The 15,201-nt window shown below is 42.9% G+C and overlaps 1 protein-coding gene and 1 long non-coding RNA gene across 3 annotated transcripts in view; both read right to left on the bottom strand.

The window, feature by feature from the left end:
- LOC128153810 (uncharacterized) overlaps positions 1–15,201 on the bottom strand; it is a 275,250-nt gene that overhangs the window by 132,135 nt on the left and 127,914 nt on the right. The window lies entirely within an intron of this gene.
- The window catches only part of MSN (moesin), a 48,289-nt gene that overhangs the window by 16,500 nt on the left and 16,588 nt on the right, over positions 1–15,201 (bottom strand). The window contains exons 1-2 of one of the 2 annotated variants that reach the window (XM_052813581.1): positions 9,796–9,816; positions 3,528–3,611 (exon numbers count right to left, since the gene is read on the bottom strand). In XM_052813581.1, the coding sequence (XP_052669541.1) occupies positions 3,528–3,611; positions 9,796–9,801 (90 nt within the window). In that variant the 5' untranslated portion in view covers positions 9,802–9,816. Of the gene's footprint in view, positions 1–3,527; positions 3,612–9,795; positions 9,817–15,201 lie in introns of those variants that run through there. The other variant, XM_052813580.1, reaches the window with a different exon arrangement.

The following is a 15,201-nucleotide window of genomic DNA, read 5'->3' on the forward strand; positions in this document are numbered from 1 at the left end:
ACCTCAAGCCCGTTCACCTATTATTACTATAGAACTTTAGACTCAAACTGTTCCTCCTCATGAAGCTACTACCTAGATACAAGCTTTCCAAAAGTCTTTTGAATCTTATTCAGAATAGGTCAGAATTATGTGTGGCATCATGAATATATTTATCTACCTTTATATACAACGGGTGGAAACAAATACTGCCTAAATGTTACTGAACAAAGCCAGCAGCATGCACAGAGGTAGCTGTGCAGCTAGAAACCTTGGTAATGCTTAGCAGCTTCCTTTTTGCTTAAATCAGAACTGACAGCTCAAAGTGAAAGGGCACTCTAGGGCAAAAAAAATGCAGGATCTCTTAAAATTTTTCTGTGAAAGAGTCAAACTTCAGGTTTCACACCAAGTCAATGTGCTACAGCAGCAAAACCATAAGTTTGCTTTGTAGAGGAACACTCCTTTCCCTCAAAAAAGCATTCATGAAAGCAGCTCCTGTTTCAGAACCAGCATCATGCAGAAAATACTAGATTAGCAATTCCAGGAGCACAACATAGTTTAAGAGAGACAGAAAATGAATGGCCATAACTTTGTTCTTACACACCCCATCATGGGACCCAAGAGTACCTCTGGATAGAAACTGAGATAGAGTGAACAGATTATCAGTCAGACAGCAGTCGCTGCTTAGTCCCCGTGTCAGCAGGGGGAACAGCTCCAGACTATCCCTTTACAGGAACTAATCCACACAAACAGCCATTTGAAACATACTGGATATATGCCAGCTGACAACATATTCAAAGCCCCATCCCCATACTAAAGGGAGCGAGCTTAGTATTTGTTGTCAGCTCACTAGAGGCTCTCATGTTTTGGTTCGGTATTCAGTTAGTTCTTTATGCAAAGATCAATAAACTGTTTGAGCATGTCCATATAGAAGTACTTGCTTTCCTTTATGTGCAAGTCTGACTATAAAGTTTTTTGCAATAGAAAAGAGCCTTGAATTTTCCATTAAAAAAAAAAAAAAAAAAAGATGGACAGACAGTCTGTTGTCTATCTGCATTCAGAGACCAAGATGAAATGTTTCCCATTGTGGCAGGAGCTGAATAGCTACCTCCTTTGCAATTAGTTTCCTTAATTGTAAAGGGCCAACGATTAGACTGCAGGGCAGCAACAAGCAGCTGGGATTAGGCTCCTCAACCACTCACATTGCAGTAGCCTCCAAGACTCCTTATTCATGTTAGAGGTGGAAGACTTTGACATCCCCACATCTACTGCCAACTCCCTACCTTACTGCTTACCACCTTCTCAAGCCCTGGCAGAGGGTTAGTCTTTCTACCACCACCACAGTGATGATACCACACAAACACCACCTAGCACTGTTGCACTAGGTCTTTGACTAATCATTTAGTCAAATCATTGACTAATCATTTAGTCAAAGCCTGGAAATCTGCCACTGGTGAAGCTCTAGGACATTCATTTCAGTAACAGCCCTATCAGGAACCAACATCACTACCTTCACAAGGTAATCTTGTGCACTAGGCAGTAGAAAACAGTTTAATTCTTATTCCAGCTAGTATGATATATGGACAGTATAGAGAGATGGTGTCCACTTTTAGAAACAGCGAATGTTTAACAGCTAGCTTCAGACACCTTTCTCCCCACTGTATTTCCCCTTCCAACTCCACCTACAATCCAATTTAACTGAAGTAAACACTGCCTCGTTTACCAACTCAGAAACTTAGTTCTGCAACAGCATTTGTTTTCTCACTTTGCAAAGTGTTTGCTATGGAAAAACCAAAACAAAACTTCTGTGTAGACAGGTGCTGTGTGAAACACACTGCAAGGAGGAGAACATGCAGCTGTTTGAGAACACAACACAAAGGAGTGAAATCAATTACTAAGACATGAAGAGTTCCCATACTGGAAACATGATCAGATGCTTCTCAAACAGAGACAAGTAGCTGAAGCCCAAGTCTGCCACCACAATGTCAGTTTGCAGCAAAAGCTGCAGATGGTCTAGAGCCAACTGAAAAAAAAAAAAAAAAAATCATGTGCAGTTTAAAAGTACTATTGACTTCAATAGTATCACTTCTTAGCACCTGGTTCTTTGCTTGGATAATGTCAGAAACCAGATGTTGAAAAATAATCATGGGAAGCATCCACGTGAAGAACACCCCCTCCAAAAAAAACAGTTCACCTTCTGAGGAACTTGGGGGTATGTCACCTCAGCTTCATTGGCATATGCTGCTATGAACTAACTGCAGTGGAGTTCCATGTTGCACACACGGATTCTGGACAGAATCCAGCTCTCACTTCTATCAGTCAAAAACTGTCAGATTTGAGACCACACAGGGCTAAAATAATTAGGAGCTACTGCATAATAACACACTGACAGCTGAGAACTACACTGCAATTCAGAACTTTCCCGAAAGCCTTTCCGGTTTTCCCATTATGAAAAGATGCTCTTTTAGTAAAGCCTAGGATCTCACTCTATTCCCTCCATTTCAGGGCTGGGCTGCAAACAGCAATATAATATCTAGTGTTGAATCATGCAGCTGAGTTATGAGAGAAAGTAGTAGTTTGTGGTTAAACATCTAAAAAAAAAATTTTAAGTTAGGTTTGCTGGCCCCAAATTAAATAGCTGACTTCTATGGGTGGGTCAGCCCTTAAGTTTCTCTCTTCATTAAGATAGGTACTATGTAAAGCTGGCCCCAGAACACTTAGCACTACTGAACCACACCCATATCTGATATATCTGGTCTGGCAGTTCCTTCATCTTGTCATTAATCCAAGATTCATTTTACTTTTCTTTAAGCTATGAACTTACTGTTCAGATTTTCCTCCAAGTAGCAAATCCATGGCCTTCAGGGTTACAGCAGTGAAACAGAGTGGAGCCTGTCAAAGTTTCAACTGCTGCAATTGACAATGTCTGTCCCCCGTTGCTCCAACTTCGGGCTGCACATGCCTCCCTGCTTCGGTTTGGGCCAAAGTAGGAGGAAATTTGCCTAGCCAGTGACTGCAGAGGAAGCCTGAAACGTCCAGATGAAGACGCCCAATACAGTACAGTACATAACTTCTCTTTTTTTGCCTCAGGGCCTGATGGGAGTATAGAATATCACTTCACCTGCACTTAAGGGTTGCACCAACATTTGAAACCCAGCTAAGCCTCTCCTGTTTTAGACACCAACTACTCTTTGAAATCAATTACACAATGCTTGCAACTAAGCCAGCCAAAGATAGCTTGCTAGCTCCCTCACAAGACTTATCTTACAAATTATGACTGCAGACACCTACTGCTTTCCAATTATTATTATGAGCTATAGCACCAATTCAGTTCATTAGAGGTAAGAATAGCTCCTAACGTTCTTGGAGATAAAAAAATGCAGTTGCTTTCAAAAAAAAAAAGTGTGATTTCTTACTATGCTGAGTTCTCTTGAAGTTATTATACACGCTGTCACTTCACCTTTGAAGTCCTTCAGAAATTGTTTGCTGTTGCCTTAATAGAATCACAACACCCATATCAACTTTAGATCTTCTGCAGCTCCATCACTTACCTGATCAAAGAGTTGCTTCCCTGTAGTGTTGGGCTGGATGGCAAACTCCAGCTCAGCATCCATGGTGGTAACACGCACACTGATCTGGAAGACAGAAAATGCTGTAAGTGACACTACCCAATAACGAAAATCAACATCTGCCTACAGTGAGGGACCAGCTCCCAAGCCTCCAGGAGCTTCACTGCCAGCAGTTACGGAGTCATCTGCCCTGCCAGCACTGTGTTCCCAGTTTCCCTGTAGAATACAACTTTCCTGTTTCTTAGTGTAAGAGTTTATCTTCTCTGTTCCTACTAATATTCCCACCTACATATTGACACATGTGAGAGCCATTACAGCCTATGAAGTTGAATTTCTGCTGTAGAACATTCTGGTGACTTTCACAAAAGCAGAGGTGTTCCAAACCTTGGTACACACCACCAGACATCCAACCCTTCCATTTGAAGGATGAATGTCAAGGAAGTCCCTGGAAGCATTAACAACTCAGTATTGACTAATCTTCCATGGCAGGCTAATAATGCTGTTCCAGTCTCCATGGGTATTTGGAGAAACAATAAGGCACAATCCCCAATATGATCCAAGGGCTGTAGGTATGAAGCAGACAGGACGCAAGGATGATCTCATGTGCTAAGCCAAAAAGGATGCATGCTGAACTGGCATATTCACTAGTATGTGCAGACACTTCACAAAGCAGTAGAAGTATCTCTATATAGTTGCCTACTGCTTTCCAATTCTTGTAGGGAGGTGAAAGATCTCTTAAACACTGCAGAAACGGTTTAGGTGTAATTTTAATATTGTGTCAAGATTTCATGATAATATTAGCCTTGGACATAAGTAGTAAGATCATGAATGGTCTTCCAGAAGAAACGTTATAGGATGCACTCTGTCTTGACATGAAAGTCTCACCATCACATTTTCACATGTGAAATGAAAGTGGCAAAGGATTGCAGCAAGAGAGTTTGCAGTGTCATCCCACAGAAGCAGGAAGACATCTGTACATCTTTCACCAAGAGTTCTCATGAAGCAAGTGAAACAGCAGAGACATTTCACCTCAAAGACTAGTGTAAAACATAGCCAATTCCAATCACAACTCCTGAGCATTACTGCAAAACACTGTGTGGATTCTTAGGGGTAGATAGGAATACTCCTGCCTGAACGCAGATGCCTTAACTTTTGACCAGGCAAAGGCAGGCCTGCAAGTACACCAAGCTGTCTGAGAATTAATTTCTATTTGCATAACTATCAACTGAAAAAGGTAAAGATATTTCACAATTTATGAACACAAACTGCAGATATTTTAGATCAAACTGTTTTAATGCTTTTCTATCAAAGCAAAGATTCAAAATTTGAAGTTGTACAGACAAGATATTCACAGTGCACCAAACCCCAGCATAAAGGCCTTGCATTCATAGTTCTCTTTCTTGCTACCAGCCATTTACCCCACATCAACAAACCCCAATTTATTTGCTCATCAGTGCAATCAGTTCTCTAGGCACACTCCAACAGCCTTCCAGGGGTGAGGGGTGGGGTTAATGCAGTTAACAGTTTTAATAAGAATAACTTGAACTCACATTTAGACTATAAGCTAACCACATGACACTAAAGACCAAAAAGCTAGAGGAAGCAGAGAAATATTCAAGGAAACACCCAATACTGATATGATCGCAGCCAGTTCTGATCCCTGTATTTCTACTGAGTATATGGACAGATTTCACATCTTGTTTACTAAGAAAGCAGTAGCAGACTGCAAGAGAGCTACAGCCAGGGTTTTTTCCATAAGCAAGAAGCATTCTGCTAGTTAAGTCTAAGTCAAGTGCTGAAAGAGACCACTACATCCAAATACATTTTGAAGTTTTGGGAAAAGCCTACTTGAGCTGAGGCACACCACTATTTTGTGCTTGATAACCCCTCATGATGAGCCTAAAAGTTTTCTTGTTTCAAGTTTAGCTAAAAATTTAAGCATATTCCGTAAGAGGTTAAAAGTAGCCTTAGCACAGCAAAGCTGAAGTCAAGAAGAGTTGCAGTCCTAACTGTTGCATGTGTAAAGAATGCTATTTAGACGTTATTGGAGCAAAGATATCACGAACAAGCAGATGAGGAGTAAGTTGGTTTTGAAAGCCTCTGAACCTTCTGACACAATGACATCAAACTGAGGAAGAACCATCCCATAGAAGTAGCAAGGAAAGAGCAAACAACCTAACCTCATAAGCAATCAAGCTTTGTTTAAAATTAGCAGCTTTCAATAGCATGCAGATGCCTTAAGTTCTCTTGCTATACCTTCCCAAAATTATTCTCCTCAGATCCTGGATGTTGGCAATTGGCTAATTTCACAGTGCTTTGGTGAACCAGGAATCCAGTCACTTGTTAAAAGGGCTGAATGCTCCCAGAAACAGCTTTGCTACTTTTACTTGGAAGCAGTCTCTTCTACCAGAAAGAGTGCTGGCTTGTAAGCCTGACTTGCCCAGCATACCTACCAGTGAGAGCAAAGATGTCCATATGCCACATCTAAGTATAAAAGGGGTTACATTAAATGAGCCATTAAGCAACAGGTTGCCTTTTTTGTTTGTTTTCAGGTCTTTCCTGCTCACCTAAAACACTAACGTACCAGGTACCATGAAAGAAAAAGCCTTTTTGCTCCACTGGTTATGGATAAAACACAGTAGCTACTCTTATCTGACATCGTCTGCATAGGTAATTGAGCACTGAAGTATCTGAGCTCAGAGGAAGCACCAGAAAACAGAACTGAAACATTTGTGGCAGTTTTTTGCAACCTGCGCCCAAATAGCTTTTAAGCTATTCAGAGCAAATCAGACCTTAAAATTTAAAATAAAGCTGCTTCAGTAAGTATCCTCATAATTCATGCACGATACTTATTTGTAAAACTCCCATCTTTGTTAGCACAGTAAAATAAGGTCCCATGATGGAACCAGCAAAATTCCTTCTTTTTCACTCACTTAAATGCACTTAAGCTATCTGACCAGTTATCATCCTTCAGTTAGTACATTCAATAGGAAGAGATACATTTTTTCCCCCCTAGTGGAAGCCCCCTGTGCTTAAGATGAACGGCAACCTTAGGTTTAGGAGCAGCAGTCTTGAATGGGGTCTGCACTTGCAACTTCAGCCTATGCTATTTTAGAAGACAGCATGAGCTAAGATACCACAGGAAACGGGCTTGTGCTTTAGAGAACCACACCCCGGTAATGCTAGCTTCCCTGATCTGAACAAAGTTTTAACACATTCAACAGCATACTGCTGTTAACTGTCAGCAAACCGAGCTGAGGAAAAGTTTGTCCTGGGCTGTACCGGTGACATTTTAACCACTGGTTTCATAGTAATTTAATACTTGGCTGAGAAGTTAGTTTGCTGTAAAATTGAGCTTTGTTAAACCTCACTGGTGTGGAAACAACATACAAAGAATTTTTTCTCCATATGCTACCAAGCCAGGGGTTTTTTGAACCAGTTGTGGACTGGAAAAACAAAGTGAGGTTTCTACCATTTCAGGTGGTGGGAGGCACTGCTCTCCATTCCCAGTCAGCAAATAAGAGGCCTGACAATACTTCAGAGTAGATGCGGCTTTACCAAGTGTTTTGTTTCATATCGAGAGCCTACGTGCTGGCACAGAAATACAAATCTGTTCTCCTAGCACGTAAAAAGGCTGAAAAACCAAGCACCAAGGGCGCTTCGTTCTGAAAGATACCCAGGGGCCACCTCACTTATTGGCAAGTCACTTTCATTGATCTTAACACGCTCTGCCCACAGCTCAGACAAACTACAAGAAAAGGTCTGCTATAATTTCTACCTGACAAGTAAGTACCAGGCACTGCATGTTTACCTTCACCCTCCTCATTCGAGGTCTTACTTTTAGTAAAGCCACTTTACTGAGGCATTCACAGCTGAGTACTGCCCAACACAGATGTTACACAAGGGTTACACGACAGAAGTGCTATACCAGAAGAAAGCCAGCATGATCCAGTCCCATCATAATTTAGACTTGTTTGCCTTGTCCCTTTAGAATTACCCTGCCAAAGCACTTTTAAACCATTTATCTAGTTCACCATCAATGCTTATTCTAAGAAAAGCCTCAAGATTCATTAGCGTTAAGCTTTTATACTTTGTATTTCTAAACCATCTAATGAGATTTTCCCAGGTTTGAGGGCTGGCATAAGCATCAGCATGCTTACCATTTGGGTTGCAAACAGAATAAAATGCTCCTTAATAAGATAACCAGCTTGGACTGCTGAGCATATACAAATCTAGCTCTGTCAGTGTCCAGACAGGCGAGGTACACACTGCTGAGATGTAAGGAATAGGCGTAAATACAGTGAGAAAAAGACATTGCCCACCAGCAATCAGGTCACAAGGTCCCCAGTGGCAGCACTCATCCCCAAGTACACTACGCTCCTTTTCCAAAATTTATTGTTAGTAAACTTTTGTCTTAAGCTTTCAACACTCAGCAGGTGCTTTTAGAGGACTTACTGGATTTTATCATCAACAGATTTACCAAAAATACTATCCTAACGCAGTAATTATACTCAAATTCTATTTAAAGCAACTCATTGAATTTTTTCATCACAGCATTTATAATGCACTCACTGCTGTATCCAAGTGTCTGCAACCCTCTGAATTCTGCTTAGATCTTAAACTAGCATAAGTTTTACCCTAGTAGGTGGCCTCTAAATAGTCTTCTTTTGTCTTTCCATCATCATTTAACATAATATTTTGCATATAAACAGCTAGCAACATTATATGAAAAGCTTCCAGAGGAGACCATCTTGCACATTACAAGAAAATTCAAGTATCACATTTCAACAGACAAATTTACACTCACCAAGCTAAAAAATACTCAAGAAAAAAGCCCATATTTAACTAATTCATTTCATAACAGCTACAGGAAAGAGCTAGAAACCTAGCAACTCTTCCTCTTCTCTATTTGAGGAATTAGCATTGTTCTACCAGTCTAAGCACAGCTAAAGATTGCCACTACCAGAGCACATTAAAGAGCTTCCTGCTGCCAAGGACAGTGCTGTGGTGAGGGCAAGACCTCCTGCACAGACAGAATCTCTTGCATGGAAGAGACACTGTTCCGGCCCCCAGAGCAGCTGCAGCCAAAGAAAGCTCCTTTTGATAGGCAAAAGCTTTCACAAGCTACAGGACACCACCACCACCCTCCTCCCATGGTGTTCAGCAGACTACAGGAGACTTAACAGACCATGGTACCAGGCACCTATCTGCAACATCTTTTCAGCAATTTTAACGTTGCCTGTATACCTTCAAGTCTCACTTTCCACCCCACTGAGATTCCCAGTAAGTTTTACAAGCAACAATGATTATCAGTTATCTTCCAGGTCTCCAAGTAAGCCCTACTAATAACCTGCTATAACTACTTCCTAAGATGATAATTTGTAGCTGCATATGGCAGGACAAACAGGAAAGACTCATACCGCCACATTAACGGATGTATTACTTGTACTAATGCCCCAATGTGTTGAGCAACACAAGAGGTAGAAGAGACAATTGTCATAAGTGGAGACAGGAACAGAGTACTAAGAAATTCATGTGAGAATAATAGGTAGAGTCAGCACAACAGAGTATCAACCTCTACAAAACCCTGACCCTGAGCTAAAGCTTCTTTCCTCCCTGGACTTCCTGAATGCAAGGAAGCTGTTAGACTCTGCTGCTCTGTAGGCTTCAAGCTTCAGATATTCATGCTTCCCAGGTTCAAGCCACCACATGGACTATTTCTGGAGAAAATGGCATACAGAAAAGTCACACGTCATTGCTCATTTGACTGTTACAGAACAGAAGTAAGTTCAGTTAAAAAGAAATTCCAGGCCATCCTTTGTAGACCCTCTATGCTATAGGGCACCAGTTGACCCAGCAATTACTGCAGGTAAAGATACTAGACTAACACCATGCATCAGTTCCAACAGCTCTGACCAAAGCAGCACATAAAATCCAGCCAGAGTTGCATGAACTCTGAACTCAAGGTCTTGTAAGGCACCCTAATAATCTAAAAACCTTCCCAATTTTGGCTTTCAGCAAGATTGGCAACAGTCTAGCAAGTCCCTTAAAACGCAGGAGCATTTCCTGGAGGACAAATGCTCCCCGGGGCTGTACTTCACTTGCCACAGCACCAGCCAGCCAACACAGGCCCCGCTGCGAGGACAGGAGTCACGCCAGCCCGCAGAGCGTACCAGGACATCATGCTTTGCATGGCCTCAGAAGAGCGTCAGAGGTAATGCCCCCCACCTGCAGCACCAGCAATACTCACAGACATCTGGCTCCTTCCCGAGTGCCAGCACTCTGCCGAAACAGCCCGGGGTCCTGTGTGTCAGGGTGAGGCTGGAATCGGGTCATGTGAAAGTGCTTGCAATTTCTAAAGGGATTACACTTAATTAAACCAAGCCCCCTTCCAGCAGTCTTAAAGGGCCTTTTCATACCCCTAAGCTCATCAGGGAAGAGAACAGCAGCAGGCACACCCCCAGCACCAGCCCTGGCCCTGCCACACTGCAGCCCCCAGAGCCAGCCTTAACCCTCCTGATGGCTCCCTGGAGCTTCCCAGCCCTCCCCACCACCCTCCTCCCCGCTCGGCTGGGGACACGGTACTCCTCATTTGACTGAAGCCATAGGGGAGCAAATAAGGCCAAGGAAGGCATCCCGTTCCACCCCGCTATGATAATTTGAATAAAGTCACCATAATATAGTGGAGGAGGAAGCTTGCCCACCTTTGACGCACTCAGTAACAGCGAGGCAGAAGTACGACTTATGTGCTATAGAGTACGTGTTATAACATCACCCTTTCAGGCACTGATTGTGTCTTGGTTTTGTTTCGGTACCCAACTACAGCCTGTAGCAGGAATTCACCCTTTAAGAAATCCCTACTGATTTTAGTGCAGAGCCTGAAGACAAAGAGCTGATGTTACAGAAAAATTGAGCTGTTTTGCACACACATCTTTTAATCATCTTACGCTAAGACTAAAAATGGACACAAGCAAAGATCAATACCTGAAAACATTTGACCAGATAAGACACCCCCATGATTGTTGCAAGAGGAAAAAAAAACCCTGCACTTTCCCCACCCATCCCCTGTTCTCTTTACACATTTGACAGCACAGCATCTAAGCTAATTTTGCAGAAGTAGTTGTCAGTTATTCAGTTGGGGCTATTTTTAATGTTATTTCCGACAAACCCAGACAGATACGAAGTTGATTGTACCTTTCAGCAAAACCCTAGTTACATCCCAACTGTCTGCACCTGCTGTATGTTAAGACATAACACAGGACAGTCACCTATAGATTGTGGATCAAATTTCTGAAGGTACTGAGGTGCCTAAGGATCTTGCAGCTTACTGCCTTTCTTATGTGTTGTTACCCTATGCACCCAACCGCCATTTAAAACTAGCTCAATATTACAAGCTTCAGACTACCTTACATGAAGAAGACACATGGCTGTCATTAAAGAACAAAAAATGCCAACTGTAACAGTCAGACTCAGCAAGAAATGGCAGGTTTACATGAAGCTTACAGTAGAATTTCATCCACTGTTATGCTGAATTCCACAACTCAGTGTCATCTACAGAGTGAAATTTCAGTTTGTACCTATAATAAAACTAAATTAAAAGCCACCTGCAGAGGGAGGACAGGCTCCTCTGTAAGCAGCCAGTGACAAAAGGAACAAGGAACTGGATACTCCAGTCTCAATGGGCTCAACCACTATTTGAGTTCAGCTTGGCAGAAACATCAAGAACTGAGTTCAGCTTGGCAGAAACATCAAGAACTGTAGTCTGGAAGCACAGAAAGATGCTCCACTTACTAGCTTCATTAACAAATATTTTTCTGGCCTGCTCCCTTATCTCCACCACCACCACCCCCCTTGCAGAAGGATGGAAGAGATCATACATCTAGTGTGCTATGACACACACATGACCAGGCTCAAGACCAAAAACATGAGGAACTGACAGCATCCTCCAGATTCCACTGGGAAGTGGATATTGCTGCTGACTGACCTAGAGATCACAAATGCGATCTCAGTCCTCAAAGAGTCCACAACCAGCAGATTTATGTGCTGAGCCCTGTAGCCACATACACAATATACTGCTCTACCCTAAGTATACCACATGTATTAATAAGTTCACTTAAAAAAAAAAAAAAAGAAAAAGAAAAAGGCTTCCTTCATTTGAAATAAAGTGGCAGATAGGGCTGAGCAGCACCCCATCAAGAATCTCCTATTTAGGTCAGCATTTGAACTAAAAATGATAAAAGAGCAAATCACTTGAATTGCAGCACAATTATCATACACGAGCAAGTTGGCTGAACAATAAAGTGAGGAAGAGCTGGGAGAAGACACCACCAGCTGACATCACAGAAGGACAGACAGTTCTGTTCTGTTGGCTCTGGTGCCCTCTGAAGTCACTGAAGGTGCTGAGCTGTGCCCCAGGCTGCTCTGCAGGCAGGGAAGAGGCAGCTGCTGCAGCACAACTGCACTGCACAGCCCTGTTCTCACACGAGCACCAGCAAGCCCTGTCAGGGAAGCAATTGGGCTAAATCTAACTAGATTTGTGCTCACGTGGTCTTATTCCTTCCCTGTGAAGAAGCACAGCAGCAAGTCAGCTTCAACTCAGAAACTGCTGTGGAGCCACACCTTAAAGTCACATTAGAGCTGTGTCCCCCCTCTCCACCTCCCCCGGTTGCTGCTCTTAGTCCCCAGCAAGGCAAGATGGCCTATATGGGCAGCAAACTGCAGCTTTCACACAGCTTGAGGAGCCAAGCTGTTGAGGACAGCAAGAGGAAAAAGCTGCCACAGGAAGCGAGCCACAGCAACAGCAGGCAAGACTGAGAAAGTTCACAGCTTTGAAGAGTCTGCTTGCAGAAACCCAACGGCGAAAGGGTGGAGGAGGGAGCGCCTGAGCTGCAGGAAGCCAGACATGCCCTGTGACACAAGTGTGCATCTGAGACTTATCTCACTTCAGCAGAAACCCCGAGGGGGTGTTGCCAGTGCAGAAAGCGCCCTGCCCATAACTTCCAGCAAAACTCACCTTCATAGCACTGATTTACTGTCCCAGGGTGGGCTAGGGGGAGCTGGTTACAGCACATTGGCCATTAAAAAGCCACACTGCAGGTTACCCACTCTTCTAGCACTTGGTGACTTGACATGGAAGTTTTTAGAAGTACCTCTGCCCCATGCAGAGCTTGGAAGAGCAGCGAATTTCTGCTTTATCTGATAAAGGGGTTCAAAATAAGCTGATTCTGTGTCCACTCCAACAGCATACAAGTTCTCTGACAGGGTTTATAGCAGGCATTGTATCTGGTGGTTGAAAGAGCAGATCCCTATTCTTGAAAAGGGTAAGGAGTAGAGATTGGCTGAGGTGGCTCTAAAAATCTGGTACCAAATATAATGCTAAAGCAGTCAGTTTCAAAAAGGAAACCAAGTGGTTTATCCTAATACAAACCCTGTCATACTGTAGTGTCAGAGCCCAAATATGTATTTGTTTGGCTGTTAACACAAGAGACCATTCCAAGATTAATTTGGACTGCTCATCTCCCAGTGATAAGGAAAATAAAATTCTTCCATACAGCCTGTAGTAAACAGGAATGTTCCCATGAAAAAACCATAATCAGTTTCTTTGGAGACTCTTGCTTCCGTTGAAAAGGTAATGCCTGCAGAGCAGAGCAACACAGCAGTTATGTTGTTGCTTTTCTGGTTCTCAAGACCAAGTGTGAGAAGCCACAACTACCTTCGTGTGTAACTCCCCCTTTTCAAGGGATCAATACCAGAGGGGCCTGAGTACAGGGTAACCAAATGGAGCCTGAGGGGATCCTCCTTGCAGGACATGTCCATCAGTCCAGAGACCCATTACTCATATCTAGGCAAGGAGCCTACTTCAGGCATCCTTTTATAAACTAGGGCTCCCCCCCCACCTCAAGTGGCAGAGAATCAGATTCATTACCCCCAAGGACAGTCTCTCTAAAAAATGAGGTCTCCTTCAAACCACATTCACACAACTCACAAGAGGGCTTCAAAAAAGCCTATTCCTTATGCAAAGGGGCTAACGTTTGCAGTTGCCTTACCTTAGAAGCCTTCACTCACCCACCCTGCCCCAACTTTTCAGTTTTCTCAATCAACATTTCAAAGGTCCAAAGCTGTCTTCGATTAGTACTAGCGAGCACACACCATTAATGCAAGAACACAGAGCCACACAAAGCCAGGGCTATGCCAATGCTTCTCAATAGATTGGAGAACTCAGAATTTCAGAACTCTGGAGGCATCATTTACCCAGTTTAATTAGTGATCTGATTTGGGCAGGCAACTTTTTCAGGAATAAAAATTCTACTTTACAAGAATGTTATCTACAAAGTTATTCATTCAAAACAATTAAAAAATAAAAACCCCAACAACAACAAAAAAAACCCCCAGGGAATTCCCCTACCCCCTACACAGCATGGCTTCCAAAATCATTAATGACATGTTTCCAAGTTAAAACTACTTGAATACAATTCCCTCCTTTTCAACCAAGCAGATAGTAAGTAGTCACATCCTACCAGTGGTGTTTCAACACCATGGCTGCTAGCAGCTTGCCACCCTGTCCAGAGGGCAAACAAGTTTCAATTTGACAAAAGGAGTTGCAAGATGAGAGTACTAAGCCAGTAAAAGAAAGAAGCCATGGGTGGATCCCCACAGTTACAGTCAAGTCCAGATACTTGTATGCCACTTATTACACAACTTACAACCTTGTGCAATGGATCAATTCCTCTATTTTTGCCATTTCCTTTCTCATAAATAGATTCCTCATGCACCTCCCTTTGCTTTCCTGTAGCTGTTCCAAGCCATTAACATTGCTGTTTGCTATTTCTTTAGAGCTAGCTTGAAGAGGCCTAAGAATAACTATTTTTGTACCTGTTGTTTGAGCCACTTATAGAGAACATCCTTTACTAAGTCAAAACCCAGAATGAGATTAAAAAAAAATCATGGGGAAAAACCATGACCCCTTTTCCACAACATCTGGATCAGGAGGTAGAACTCGAAGCAAAATCTAGCCATATGCAGTTGCCATCATTCAACTTCTACACTCTGGGTAGCTTTGGGTTGGGTTTTTTTTTTGTGAACAACCATTTGGTTTGTGCCTGTTAGAAGGTGCTGTTCTCTGGAGAACTAGTATATGCCCATTATGGCCTCTGCACACTAATAGTAGGGTTGGCAGTTGTATTTCACATGTCTGAGCTTAACCACATCCCTAGCTAAAGCTCTTCAACTGAAAGGCAGTCAGCAGGGCAGTGGGTGTGTTTGAAATGCCAGCAGTGGTACGGGTGACATTCCTCACAGCTATTGCACACCCCTCCTAGGCAATCCTATTCACAGGTTACAAACAAGTATTTTGTGCCGCCGCCACCGCCTGCTCCCCCCCTCCCCCAAAATTGTATGCCGCACACTAGTGTTATGATCCTGGCTGCTACTGCCATAACTTAACCAGCAAAACAGTTCCAGTGCTCCCCACCACCACTAGAAGCATTTCAGATTTTCTGAGAAGACTCTTAAAAGAGCAGTTTCTTCCCCACCCCTAAACTTGCCTTAGTCTAGTTCTTCCCTCCCAAGCTTCATTCCAAAGGCAGGGGATTTCCCAGTACCATTTAACAGCTCCAAAGACCCAGTTCAAGGGGTTAAGCAGACGAGCCTGGTAGCC

Source organism: Harpia harpyja, chromosome 18, assembly GCF_026419915.1.
Source record: "Harpia harpyja isolate bHarHar1 chromosome 18, bHarHar1 primary haplotype, whole genome shotgun sequence".
NCBI lineage: Eukaryota > Metazoa > Chordata > Aves > Accipitriformes > Accipitridae > Harpia > Harpia harpyja.